Source organism: Cricetulus griseus, chromosome 3 (genome assembly GCF_003668045.3).
Source record: "Cricetulus griseus strain 17A/GY chromosome 3, alternate assembly CriGri-PICRH-1.0, whole genome shotgun sequence".
NCBI lineage: Eukaryota > Metazoa > Chordata > Mammalia > Rodentia > Cricetidae > Cricetulus > Cricetulus griseus.
Genome location: NC_048596.1, coordinates 50,036,105 through 50,050,603, shown reverse-complemented (window position 1 = coordinate 50,050,603; position 14,499 = coordinate 50,036,105). Strand labels below are relative to the sequence as shown.

Below are 14,499 nucleotides of genomic sequence, written 5' to 3'. Positions count from 1 at the left end.
TGACAGAAGTCAGGGCAGGAACTCAAGACAAGAACCTGGGGGTAGAAGTCATGGTGGGACACTGCTTACTGGCTTGCTTCTCATGGAGGTTCTCTCTTCTTAAATGACACTAGCTATATCAAGTTGACAAAAGAAAGAAAGGAAAGAAAGGAAGGAAGAAAGAAAGAAAGAAAGAAAATAAGGGAAAGGAAGAAAACTAGCTAGGACAAGCCTTTTCACTGACTTCTTTATCTAGGGTTCACTCAGTCTCTTTCTTTTCCCTCTAGCCATTGAGTGATTTAAGACACAGTGTCCCTAGAGTAGAACAGAGGAGAGCCATGGGACATAGGACCTGAAGACCTCAAGTCCCATCCTGGTTTTACCTCTCTCTTGCTCTATGCTCCTGGGAAGGCTCTGAATCCTCTGACCCTCGGTTTCCTTCATTGTAAAATGGGCATGAGAGACTTACTTTCATTTGTATGTGGTGGCCTCACACCTGTAGTCCCAACACTCAGGAGGCAGAAGCAGGTGATCTCTGTGAATTCGAGGGCAGCCTGGTCTCCAGATTGAGTTCTAGCATAGCCAGGGCTACATAGTAAGACCCTGTCTCACCTCCCCCAACCCCCATAATAGATGTACTTCCAAAGAAGTGCCGAGAGCTATGAACCTGCCGTGGTGCTATCAATGACTATGGCTAAAAGTACTTGGTAAGGAGACCAATGGCATACAAGCTGGAGATGCTAGAAGGAGCCTCCAGGAAAGGGACAGTCCAGGTTGAGAGTGATGGGAAGTAGTAGGCATAGGCAGTATCCATGTCACCATCCATGAGTACAAATATTAAAGAGCCTGTGTATAGATCTCTGGTGGCCCCCTATAATATGACCTGGGTTACATGAGTCAGGAAGACAAGACATTACCCTAGTGGCCCTTGTTGAGGTGACTGATCTATGCCCAAGAAAAGGGAATGAGACAGAAGTTCAGTTAATTTAAGCTTTGGAGGAAGAAGTCACTGCTGTGTCCTCAGAGAGGGCTTCCTGAAGGAAGTGGGCTTTCCTGGAACTGGATGATTTCATGCATTTATTTAGCAATTACCTCCGCAGCCTCTCTATGGAAGTTTGGCTGTAGAAGCCATGGATCTAGGGTCTCAGCCCTCCAGGTGATCCAACATAGAAAGAATATAAAGAGCTAGTTCTGAATCCCAATTAGTGAGCTGTCATAGTTCCAGTACATATAAAGGCTTATGGAAGGAAATGAAGACCGACCTCAGTCAAGTGCCTTGAAGAAAAGACTGTAAGGAACAGCCATCCAGTCAACTTGACACAAACAAACTTAGACCTATCTAGGAAGAGGTAATCTTACTTGAGAAAATACCTCCATCCAGATTGCCTGTAGGCAAGTCAATAGAGCATTTTCTCGATTAATGAATGATGTGTAAGGGCCCAGTCCACTGTGGGTGGTACCACCCCTGGTCAGATGGTCCTTGGTGTATTAAAAAAAAAAAAAAAAAAACTGAGCAAGCCAGGAGGAGTAAGCCTGTAAGTGCGTTCCTCCATGGCTTATGCTTCAGTTTCTGCCTCCAGTTTCCTGCCCTGCTTGAGTTCTCGCCCTGATTTTGCACTGATGGAGTGAAAGCGTAAGATGAAATAAATCTTTTCCTCCCCAAGTTGCCTTTAGTCATGGTCTTTATCACAGCAATGGAAACCTAACTAAGACATCATGCAAAGCCTTCTAGGCATGAAATGACTGGCCTGGGTGCTTGTGGGAAGGAGTGGAATGGGTGTGGCTAGGCAGTACTGTAGAGCATGCCTTGGGACATCATTCCACCCAGAGGGAGACCAGTGTAGCCTGGTGGGAAAACACAGGCTCAAGGGCCTTTAGTTCTCCAGACCTTGCTTCTTCCTCTGTCAGTGGGGGAATACTAAATAGCCCAAGGTTCTTGAGGTGGTATGCAGAAACTATCTGGTGTCAGTCACATCTGCCACACTAGGCGTCCCCAGTGAATGTTGGCTATCATTTAGTCCTGACAGCACTACACCAGGGGATGGAAGGAAGAGAATGGAGACCCACTCCAGCCCTTGCTTGGGCTATGCAGATGACCATGTGGCTGGGGCTTGAACCCAGGGCATGAACCTACTAGAAGCCTACTGGCCCTACTCTGCTCCACCTGGAAAGGAAAGAGGAGGTGACATGTGAGTGGGCAAATGATATCCAACTCAGGAGCGGGAGTTCGAAGCCAGAGAAGCATCTGAAAGCCCAGGCCTCATGAGTGATAGAGTGGACCGGACATCTGCTCATGGCCCTGCATGCATGTGTGTGTGTGTGTGTGTGTGTGTGTGTGTGTGTGTGTGTGTGTGTGCATGAATATCTGTATTAGGAATGAGTCTCCATGTTACATGTACGTGACAAGGTTGTGGTGACTGTATCTGTGTTCTTTGTGCATATACCTACCCTCCCCCAGCCAGGCAGCCAGTGAGCTTGCCCTCAGAAGTCCATTGCTTCTCAAGCAGCTTCCCCAGGGCACCCAGCCGCCCGCGGTCCTGTTTGATTCTGTTCATCCATAAATCATGGCTTGCTGAGGAGATGAGAGGCAATGGAAGCAAAGCCTTACCAACCTGCACCGGGTCTACAGTTCACACCTGAGGCCCAGCCTGGCTTCCAGCTGTTGCCCCTACCTCACACCCCCATGTCCCAGCCCTTCCTCTTCCATGCCAGAAGCACTCACCGATGCCTGCCATAATCCAGCTTCTAGAGGGCCACTTCCTGGGATGGGGGTGGGTAAGCATGCACAGAACCCAATAAAATGTGACCCTTGGCCTCTGCTGTCCTGGGGAGAATGAGAGTGGACCAGTTCAGTGTTTCGTTCACTTCTCAGTGAGCCCAGCTCCCTGACCCAGATATCTCTGGTCCAGGGAACAATGCAGTAATGCTATGATAATAGCTAGCATTTATTGCTTACTCTGTGTCAGGCACTGTGCTAAGCACATTATATGTGCTAATTCCTGTTAGTCTCCCAGTAGTCCCAGGAAAACTGTGCTATTATTAGTCCTTGCTTACAGGTAGAGAAACCAAGGCATGTAGGGATTAAGTCACATGGCTTGAAAGAGTCTGAGCCATAATTTGAGCCCAGAAGTCTGGTTCTAGAGCCACAATACTTAAACATTACACTCTAAAAGACAGGTAGAGTGCAATGGGAATGCTGCAGCAGAAGACATTGATCGATTCTCATTGGGCAGATTAAGGAAGGCTTCATGGAGGTGTTTTCATCAGGGTCTTGTCAACTCAAGGGTTTGTGGGGGCAAAGAATAAACAGGGTCCTGGTTCAGAATGTATGTGCATGTGTGTGTGTGTGTGAGAGGGGGGGGGCTCGGAGACTGTCATTAACGCCTCTCCCATCTCTTCCCTTCTATCTTGTTTGGGTGACAAATGAGATAACATATGCAGGCATTGAACATTCAACAAATATTTACTGAGCACGTCTTTGTGTGTCACCAAGGATACTGGAGTGAGTGAAGGATTGACAGCCTGTCTTCACGGGTCCTGAAGTGTGGTACACAGTGGGTGCTTAATAAATGGCAGATTCCCAGGGCTATTCTTACTCCCAGAGGCCTGGGAGTCTTTCTCATTCATTCTTCCAACAAGTATTTATTGATCACCTACTATATACCAGGTTCCATTTTCCATGATGGAATAGTTTTAGCTAAGGAACTGATCTTTGCCCCCATGGAGCACAGGCAATTGGGCTCCCTTCAGAAAGGAGACACCTCCTTGGTTCTCCTTTCTTTGAGGTTTGCTTGATGGTGGTATGGGCAGGACGATAGGACTCAGTTTGGTCATGTGGTGACTTGCCCAGCACAGGCCTGGGCAGAGGGGCAGCAGTGTGTCTGAGCTCACCCCTCCCTCCCTCCCTGAACACCCCCTACAATTGGCCCAGAAGGCTGGTTCTGCTTAGCTCCTGGTTTGCCCTGCCTCCCAGATCTCCCAATGTCATCTGTCTGCCCTTGTCTGTGTCTCACCCCTGGGGACCCAGGATGTCTTCTCTGTCCAAGGAGAGGTCATGGAACTCCGCCCTGGGCAAAGGCTGACTAGGGCCGCAACGTTTCCTTTCTTCAAATGTTAATGTGCTGATGATAAGGGGACTTGAAACCATGCATGTCATCTGAGGAAGGGATAGAAGAGCTGGGCAGCTTTGCCTGGAGAAGACTTGAAGGGGACATGAGAACTGTCGGCAGGGATTCAGAGGCCTGTCATGTGGCAGAACTGCCCCAGGGCAGGCTGAGGACCGCAACTGTGAGTTCCAGGGAGACAGATTGGACACAAGCTACAGCAGCCTCCTCAATGGTATCTGCGGGAGAGCCAGCCTCCTGCAGGAACAGCTCCCTGTCAACACCAGGGCTGTCCAGAGGGGATCATGGTTCATGGGCTTGACTCTGTGACTTCCAAGGTCCCTTGCAGCTCAGGGACACAGTGACTCCAGCCTCCAGGAATGGTTCCTTCTGGCTGGCAGGCGAGAACACGTTTGTGCCCCTTGATGGTAACAGCACTTGAGGGCATGCTGGCCAAGGACATCTTGTCACTTTTATTCCCAACATCAGTGCAATTTGTAATGGCAAGCATTTGTTTCACCCTGCCTTCAAGGGCTGTGCAAAGGATGCTGAGGGGGCTGAGGGATCTTGAGGGGGAGGAGTCAGCTCCTTGAAAGATAATAGCATCCACACTGCAGGAGACCCTAGAGCCATCATTCCAGAAGGATTCAACTTTGCTCAGTATCTCCTTCTTCAAATGTAATTTTCTTCAAAAACCCAAGATGTAAAGCCAAGGGAAATGATGCTGATTTGATTGAAGAGGGCTTCAGCCTTCTCTACTCAGAATCTACCTCTGAAGCCATCAAGGGAGTCCAGGGAACCTTAGGTGTTCCAAAGAGTACACTTTGAGAACCAGCAACCAATATCCAAGGCAAGGAGTGCAAACCCTGAGACAGACTGCCTGGACTGTCTGCCTCAGTTCTCATCCACTTGCTGAGTGACTGAACGTGATGTCTGAGCCCCTTAAGCCTCAGTTCCCCTATCTGCAAAACTAAACCAACTTATAATCCTTATCTCATTTGTTGTCATGAGGATGAAGTTGTCCTTGTAGGTGAAATACCTGGAACTCCTGGCTCATAGTCTGAGTTAGGAAGGGTCAACTCTATTACATTGTTGACACTGATGTCCCAGACATCAAGGGCTTCTCCATGGCCATAGGGCAGGACCAGATCAGAGCTCATCGTTGTTGCACATAAAGCTGACAGGAATTGGGCCCAGGGGTTTCCTGTGATTAGGAGTGAGCAGTTGGTTGGCAGGTGGTAGGCTGGGAGGTTTAGGAAGTTGGTTTGGCCCAAACAGCCTTGGAGAAAGAAAGGGTAGTAAATAGACTCCTTGGGGTGCCACAGTGGTGGGCACTGAGTCAGGAGCCCTGAGAGCTGAGAATGACCCACCCAGCTCTCCTCTAGGAGACATCTATGCAGAAGAGACCCAGAGGAGAGGAGAAGCAGAAGCTAAAACCACAGGAACCAGGTCCAGACAGATACCGTCAACTCTTAATTACCACAATCACTGGCACCGAAAAACCCATGCAGGCTCCTCTGTAAATAAACTGCATCTTCTTGATTTAGGACACATCCCAATGCACACATATTTAGAGCTCATGTGTGCTCTTTGTTGCTTTTCCTCCGCTCTGTCCCCCACATGGTCATGTTTGGCCCAGGTTTTGCAGTCTGTACATTTGTTTTGGGCTAATGTTTACAATCCCCTGTGAGGAAGACAGGGGAAGCTGTTAAATCTGCATTTCCAGAGGAGAAAACTGAGTGCTCATATGGCTTATCCTGGGCCACAGAGTTAGGAAACCTGGGGTTTTCCTCCCACGGTGGGGCTCCACCCCTCAAATATGAGATCGCAGGATCCTTAAGGTGGAAGCTTCAGGTGACTCTTGTGAGCTTCTGGGACCTTACAAATAATGCTGAGGAGTCTGGAGCCAACAGGGATGAGAAGACTGGAAGCAAGCCAAGGGGCTTAGGATGGAGCTGACAGAAGAGGGCTTCCAGCACAAGCCAAGTTGAGTTAATGTGGGCAGAAAATCCCAGAGATTCCCCTTTGATTACACATTCACTTTGAGTCTTGGCCAAGCCCTTAAGGGAGTCTAAAGGTGCTCAGAAGGCAGGAGGCCTTTGGGCTCATTTACTGTTCAGAATTGGGTGTGGCATGTGGAGGTACCTGAAGGCCACACAGAAGCTGTGTCTCTTCTAGAATCATTGATGGACCTACAGAGCATCGATGTGTCCTCTCCCTTTGAAAGGGATACTGTTTAGAGAACGGCAGTGTCTAAGCAGCATGTTTCTTCTGTTTGTCCTGATGAAGAAGCTGAGATAGCAGGGGGAACTTCCCAGATTCAGGCAGAAAAAGCCGAGCTGGTAGTGGAAAGTGCCAGAAAGAAGGGGAGGTGTGCTTGTTCTGGGGGCTCTGGGATGGAGAGTAGCCCTGGTCCATAATGATCTGACTGTGTGTGTCCTCCTTAGGGGCACCCACCCGCGATGTCCTACTGGTCTCTGCCATCATCACCGTCAGCCTTAGCGTCACTATCGTCCTCTGCGGCCTGTGCCACTGGTGTCAGCGCAAACTGGTGAGGCTCTTGTGGGGAGAACCTTTGGGGCTGGGCCTGACCTTGCACCCTGCCATCCTGCTTTCGCTGGCCTCTAATTCTCTGCCTAGGCAGATGACCTGTCTGCCGACAGTCAGGGACAAGTGCATACAACTTCACACCACAAGCTTACACACACACTTTTGCTTGGGTCTTGGTCCTATACATCTTTTTACACCCAGAGGCACACTCATGGGGACACACATAGATCACTACACGGGCGGGCGGGTGCGCTCACATGCACCACCTCACGCATAAAGAACTTCAGACACACACACGCACAGACTGAGAATTGAGGCCCTCGGAATCCCCGCTAGTCGCACCACCCTTTCCCTCCCCACGCCCCCCAAGGGGCGTGGCTAATCCACAGCCTTCTGACCAATGAGAAGGTGCCGCCCGCCCCGCCCCACCCCCAGCCGTCTGCACATCCATCCTGATTCTCCTGGTTTGTACAAGCACAAACGGCTTCTTTTCATTTTTAACGAGGGCTGGGGAATTAACGAGCGGGATTAGGCTATCAATAAGTAACGAGACTGTCAGGAGGGACATTCATCACCCTAAGGCGCCGGGAGGGAGAGGTGTGAGCCTCCCGTTCCTCCAGCACTCTGCAGCTAGGCAAGTGCTGCTGTTCCCTCAGGACCCCCTTTCTGGGCCCTTCAGCCTGAGTCCTACCTCCCATCCTGCCCATTAGCGCAGTGGGACTTGTGAGGGCTACAGGGAATGATCTCAATAGAGGTTCAGAGCTGTCCCAGGTGCAGGCAGGGATCAGGCACCCCTCCACCCCTCATGGCCCCCACCCCCGTTCAGAATGGGATGATTGGGGCACCATACACAGAGGGACCATAAGGATAGGAGTAAAAAGCTGAGTCATAGACCCTGGGTGGATTCAGGCTGCACGCCCCACTCCCTTGTAGGAAGAGAAGGGGCAAGCACCTTTGGAAAGAGTTTGAGGTCTGGTGAGGAATCTATGGGGAGAACCTAAAAGCTGATAACCCAGCATGCCTCCTTCAAGAAGGCATTTAAAAAAAAACAAAAAAACAAAACTAGATGAGTCTCTCCACCCTGGGGTATTGATAGGCAGCTCCCACCCCTGGGGAAGAACCGAAAGTTCAGCTCCCTGTGTGAGTGTCATCTGTCCCCTGCTGTGGGCAGGAGTGTGAGCTTGCTATCCTCCATTGTTCCTTGGCCCATCTTATTTCAAGGAAGGTACTGGAGGGAGCTGGGCTTCATGCCCCGAGTACCAGTGCTTCTGAGACCATGGAAGTGGCTGCTCTTGGTGTGTGCCTTGTCTCCTTGTAGGACCAGTTAGATTGTTCCTGCCTGCCTGTGTTTGAAGGCAGAGGAAGAAGGTTGCATGAGCTGGTGACCATCTGTGTCTGTGTATGTGTAATACTGCTGAGCAGTGGTATGTGTATCATTTTCTCAGATCCCTGTGTAACTGAGGTCTGCCCCATGTTCTAGTCTTCCCTGCATATGCACTGTGCCACCCAGTGTGTGTGTGTGTGTGTGTGTGTGTGTGTGTGTGTGAAGACACCCTTTCCAAGACCAGAGTACAAATGGCCTCATTCCACCAGCACTCATCTCTGATGGTAATAGAGTATGAGACAGGTTTGTTTGTAGTTGGGGACTTTAGAGTACCTTGGCCATTTGAGAGGTTCTGAACCAGCAATCTCGCTGGCCCAACCACACCCTAGCCTCCAGCTAGGAACCTTCCCCGGGTTCCAGACCACAGTCTGTCTCCTGGGACTTGTGCTTCATAGAACATAGCTTTCTCAGCGTGTACCACCCTAAGCTCCTGGCACCATGGATTCCAGATGACAGGACAGACCCTTTTTACCCAGGCTACTTCCTTGGTCTTTATAAGGGACCTTAAAACGCTGTCCTCACAGACAGCAGTGGCTGGGCTCTCCTTGCCTTCCTGTGCCCTCAGTCCCAGTGACACAATACCTTGACAGCTCAGATCCCATTCCCAAACATTAATAACTTCCATAATCTTCAGCTGGCTTTTCCAGATCATCCTGGCAAGTCCCCTCCCTGACAAGCAGGCTAGTGACACTGGGTTCCTCTCAAGCCACCCAGTATCATTGGGACCTCATCTAGGTTTTCTGTTAATTTGAGTTGTCCTTTGAAATCCTCAGTGCCCCAGCCCACTCCTGCCCTGGGTCCTGTCCCACATAGTACCCTGGCTCCTGCTGCAGAGTTAGTCACTACAGCCAACAGGAAAAGTTCTCTGAGCTGCACAGGTGGGCGGCAGTCAGAATCTCCCCCAAATGCTCTGGGCCATCAAGATCACCAACCCCAGCCCTGCCTGGCCTTGAGGAAGGGTCAGCTGAGCATCCTTGGAGCCAAGGCAAGCTCTCCTGCAAATACCTGAAAGAAAGAAGAAAAGGTGATGGAGTTCCAAGGTTACCATCAGAAGGGCCCTGTACTGCCCAGATCTTGAGGAATAGTGGGACTCTGTCTCCTGCCTAAGGTCCTTCTGAAAATAGCCCTTGGTGACCACTGCATGGCCCCACCCTGATGGTCTCTGTCAATGTTTGGAATTGTTTGGGATTTGAACCTCTAAGAAACGAATGATGAGAGAGACCATAGCAGTGTGAGGGAGGGTGGCTCTGTGGACCCGAAGGGCCTAGCATCTCTGCATTTGAGTTTGAAGATTTGAACTCAGGGAAACAGCTTGAGGCCCAAGCCCCTGTGTGGGTGGGGAAATAGGACGGCATTCTAGTTGATATTCTGAACTACCCGTAGGTGCCAGGTGCCACTCTAGGTGCTAGAGAGTGAAAAGCCTTGCCTTTGTGTGGCTTTGTTTGGCTTTGTGTCAGGATATAGGAACTGACACAAATAAACAGAGAAAGCAATGCGGTCTGGTACCGGGAGCCCCTTCTCCAGTGGACCCACGTGGTAACATCAAACTATTCCGGTAGGGGGGATAGAGAGGTCAGAGAGGGTGGAAGGGCTGGCCAGGGTGACATAGGGCACTGGTGGCTCTGCCAGAGCCACATCAAGGTGCCCTGAGTTAATAAAGGTGCTGCATGTAAAATGGAGGGAGGGCTCTGCACTCCACATATTCCCAGGAGTTTTGCTGCAGTTTCCCCAGATTCCTGTGGCCAGGAAGGGGCTGCAGCTGGCAGGGCATGTGAGAACACGGCCGTGGCAGCTTTTATTCTGTGTTTGGAAGGATGGAATAATTGTCTGTTATGGCTACGGTGTTGGTGCACGTGAGGGAATGTTGAAGCATACACGTGCATGCTTGCAACACTTGTGTGTCTGCATTTGTCTGTCCCCACTCAGCTAGTTCAGGGCCCATTAGTACCCAGTGGTAGAGGGGTCTGCAGGGCAGACCTGGCCCCTGTCCAGCCTGTGTTCTCAAACTGCCTGCACCAACCTGGTGCCTGGCCCAGGCCTGAGGCCCGTGGGGTGTTCGTGAGGATGCTTGGTGGCAGCCAGGAATGTTAATGGGGCCGGGCTCTGCATGAGCTAAATTTAGAAACCCAAACTGAGAAGGTGAATGGTGCTCACCTTCCCGGCAGCAGGCCTGGTCGTTGCTGTTCTTCCTTGCACTGTGGACCCAGGATGCCCATCCCTGACCTGCTTCTTCTCTCTTCACACTGGGCTAAGCAACTCTGGGGGCTGTCCAGGGGCCAAGCAACCTTGGAGCCCCCAGGGTCAGGATGTACTCTCTTTTCCCATGATTATCTCTCACAGAGACCTTGTCCCTTCCTCCTAGCCCTAGGACATGAAGACCCCAGCGATCCCCCAAGCAGTGACCAATACTGGCAGGCTCAGGCACGTGGCCTGCTCCCCGCCCCCACCACTGACGTCATTGGCCACTGCCAACCTTGCCCTGCAGGATGCCACCCCCACCATCTGGGGGTGGTGACGTGGACATTGTGACGTGGCCAGGCGCCTGAGAGCCGTCTGTCCACAGCAGAGGGAACTGTGTTTCTGGGAGCTGGGCCAGAGGCGCAGGAGACAGGCAGACGGCATGGCCTGATACCTGAGGGTCAGGCATGAAGGATTGCTTGTAGGCAGAGGCAGGTCCTAGAGCCCACAAGGTGCCTGGCTCTGGGACAGCTACCCCACAATGACAACAATCCCTCACACTGACTCTGGACTTTGTTGATAATCTAAATTCTAGTCTCTCTCTCCTTTCCTCTGGAGCCCCTATTCTGGAGAGACAGGGAATGTCCAGATCTTCACCCAAGAAGTAACCCTGATACTGTCTCCACAGGGCAAACGCTACAAGAACTCCTTGGAGACGGTGGGCACGCCAGACTCGGGGCGTGGGCGCAGTGAGAAGAAAGCCATCAAGTAGGTGCCAGGCTGCCAGTTTGGGGGGGTACACAGATAGCCCAAATGGGAGAAGCTCCTTCTCCCATTCCTCAGACCTGGCCACACACATATCTAATATGTCCCTCACCCCCTGAGGCCCATGCTCATGCCCACCTCCTTGGTCTCAGAACCCTGGATAATCCCAAGGCCCTCTTTTTCCTCTTATGCCCCAGATGCTGAGATTTTGGAGACTGCAGCCTTCTTAAGGCTGCCTCTCACCTACAGCCCTATGTGTGCTACGCTGATTCTTCCATCCAGCTCTTAATGTCATACACAGAGTCCCCACCCCCCTGGCAGGTCCCTGGACCCTTCAATCTCCACCCAAGACCCTACTTATAGGCTTGGAATCCCCTCCTCATAGTCTGAGTTTCTTTTCTCACACTCCACACATGTTCCCAGGGCAACCTGGAAAGGATGGCAGACAAGTCATGAGGACCCCAGCTAACGTCAGTGCTGAGTCCTGGGAATGAGGCCCATGGGGAGAGGCTCTGTCCTCCTAATGCATCTTGTCCCACTTCAGGTCCTATGGATTATACCCTGCCTAGGGTTGCCCACTGAGATCTAAGAGCCTAGTCCATAGACCAAGACCACCTTGGCCAGCCCTCTGCTGAGAGTCACTAGGAGACAATACAGAACCCCTGCCCACCTAGGGCTCAGGCTCTGAGAACAGAGCTTTCCCTACCTTGCTCTCCATAGAGAGCAGGCCTTCATAGGGAGTTCTGACCAGCCCATCTGGATGGGATCATGCCTGCTGGCCAAGGGGCTTTGCCTGGAAGCTGAGCCCAGCCCTACCCATACCCCTCCCCTGTCAATTCAAGGCCCTCCACTTTCACTGTCTCTTCCCCTGCACCCCTGCACACCCTTGCCCTCCTGCTTTACTCATTCTTCCCCTTGCTCCCTTATTCCTGAAGGCTCCCTCCCTGCCCCTTCTCTTTTTGTAAATCTCCTGTTCTGACCTTGTTTGGGGATTTCATAGAAGTTGTGAGGGGGTTTGTCTGAGGTGGGGGATGAATAGAAGGGTGGGGCAACTAGGGCTTGGATGGGTGGAAGGCTCAGAAGGAGACCACGGGGAGTCTTTGAAGCCGAGTTTGGTTGCATGCTCTCTGTCTTCAAAGACAGGAGCTGGTGGGACTTGGGGGCTGTTGCAGAGCACAGGCTCTGAGCTTTCTGAAGGTTGGGGTTGAGGAAGATCCCATGAGCTAGTCTGGGCTATTTGAAGCCCTGAGTGAAGACAGGTGCTCATGACAGGGAAGGCATTCTAGAAAGCACCCTCCTCTAGCCAACAAGGGGAAAGGAGGGCGTCAGGGAAGGAAGCAGTCTACAGCCAGGGTCCAGAGGACTCTCTAAGGCACAGTGAGGGCAGAGTGAGCCTCTGTCCACAGCCTGAGTTGCTGCCACCTGATGTGCTGCCAGACCCTCTGCCCCTGACATAGAAGCCGCTACTTATGTCTGTGTTCCTGTATTCCCTGTCCTGGGCAATTTATTTACTGCACAACTCCCCACTGGCTTAGGACCTCCTCCAAAGGAATCATGTTGTCAAGGGTTCTGGGATACTGCATTCTTCAGCAGCGCTTCCCAAACTCTTCCTTGGAGCGCCTGTGCCTCAGAAATAATGAACACATCCAGGATTTCACAGCCAACCAAGTCTGGGAAACAATGCACACTCCATCTCCCTTTTGGCGATACTGATGGCCGCTGACACATTATGACCGACAAGTTATGCTGTAAAGGAACCAGTTTCTCCAGCCTTCTTTTATGAGGGATCGTTTTTTTTCCAGTACCATGGTAGAAATCCAAGTAGCCCCAGAACTCAGGGTCGGGGAACAGCCTGGCAATGATGCTGAGGGGATCTTTTCCCTCTAGGACCTAGATTGGATGGAGACATGGAGGGGGCATGAGGAGGGAGACTGCCAACCTGCTACATTCCTTTATCACCTGATGTGGGGAGTCTCCATCCAAGCAAGGTCTTGCTGGGGAGTGGAGCCAAAGGAGTATCTTTCATGGGCATGAGATCTTTCGTAGAGAGAGAATTTTCTACTGGAGACTATCCTGCCTCCCTTTCCTACACTGTTCCCCCTGTCTCTGTGAGCTGGCTCGGGGCTTGGGCTTGGACTTTGTGCATAGATTCCCCTGTGAGACACTTCCAAAGTGTATTTAGACAATAAGTGACTATCTTTAGGGATAGCCAAGGCCACCATCTCCTCTAGGCCCATAGTGACAGCCCAGCTTCTCATCTCTTTTTTTTTTTTTTCTCCATTCCTGAGTCTCAGATGAAGCACCAAGGTCAAGATCTAACTCTCAGGGACATGAGAAGCAGCTCCCCTGAGAACAGTTGATTCTTAGGGGAGAATGCCCCCATGATGCTGGCCCCCTATCCACGCTTCACCTCACCCAAGCATGGACACAGGCCAGACTCTTCCCCTAGACCCTTACTCTAACAGCGTTCTTGTCATCCATGCTTGGATCCCTTCTAGAATGGTTCAGTGGCCTGAGAGCTACCCCTGCCCCCCCCCACCCCAGCACCAGTCCCTGTTGCTCTGGGAGCCCAGGAAGCTAACAAGCTGTCTATAGTTTCTGAAACCTCCAGGCCATAAACTACAGGAGCCCAGGATTCTGCTGCCTACTCTATCCTATATCCCTACACAGAAATTCCGATGTCCTTTATGCTGTTAGCCAGTCAGCTGAGGCCAAGTCACCCAGATGGAGGGATGATGGACTAGGGTGAGGGTCCCTTCTAAATCCAGCAGCTCCACCTTAGGGACAGGAGCACAAGAAACCTTCCCAGTTGGCCAGGCCAAGTTTCTACTGTGGGCTCAAGGCTGGGAAGGTCCTATTGGCCCAACTGACAGAAGAGCAAACTCCCTCCACATAGTCCCCAGAACAAAGGGTCTTGATGACCTCTGGTGATAGCCTCCCTGGCGTCAGAGACCAGGCTACCTCCTTTATCTGGAAGCCTCACCCAACCAATTCAATCACCCCATTTTCTCAAGTGAAGCCTTCTGCTCACCCAGTCTCATGGAAATCCTGCATTCCAGCCTCACCAGAGGAGGAGGCCAGGGAACATGTTAGGCCACTGGAGAGAAGATGGAAGAGGGAGAAAAGCCAGTTTTCTCCTTTGATGAGAAACTGAGGCCAGAGAGAGAGAGGGCCAGCTACCAGGAGCAGGATTTATCCTACTTTCCAACACCTTCTAACATTAAACTAGCGCCTTCCCCTTCTCCCAGAGTACCCCTTGCTCATCCAGGCCTTTCTCCCACCCCATCCCCATCCTAAAGCCCTCCTCTCTCATGGTCTTTCTCTCTCCCACCAGCTTCCTAGGCACGAGGCTCTCCCGTCTACCTGCCTGCAGCTTGTCTCCTTCCTGTGCGGCTTCCCCCGGCCAGCCTTCCAGTGCACGTGTGTTTGTATGAATGTGTGCACCAAATGGATGTGTGAGCGCAAGGATACCTGGCCCAGGCTGCAGTGCCCATCCACCCTCCTGCCTTTCTTCCTCTGCAGGAGCAGACCCTCGAGGCC

General features: G+C 51.6%; 1 protein-coding gene across 1 annotated transcript in view; it reads left to right on the top strand.

Annotated features, from left to right (window-relative positions):
• Window positions 1-4,191: 4,191 nt before the first annotated feature.
• Syt7 (synaptotagmin 7) overlaps window positions 4,192-14,499 on the top strand; it is a 35,235-nt gene continuing 24,927 nt past the window's right edge. The window contains exons 1-4 of the mRNA XM_035441585.1: window positions 4,192-4,266; window positions 4,432-4,510; window positions 6,530-6,633; window positions 10,883-10,962. Coding sequence (XP_035297476.1) covers window positions 4,192-4,266; window positions 4,432-4,510; window positions 6,530-6,633; window positions 10,883-10,962 — 338 coding nt within the window. The remainder of the gene's footprint in view (window positions 4,267-4,431; window positions 4,511-6,529; window positions 6,634-10,882; window positions 10,963-14,499) is intronic.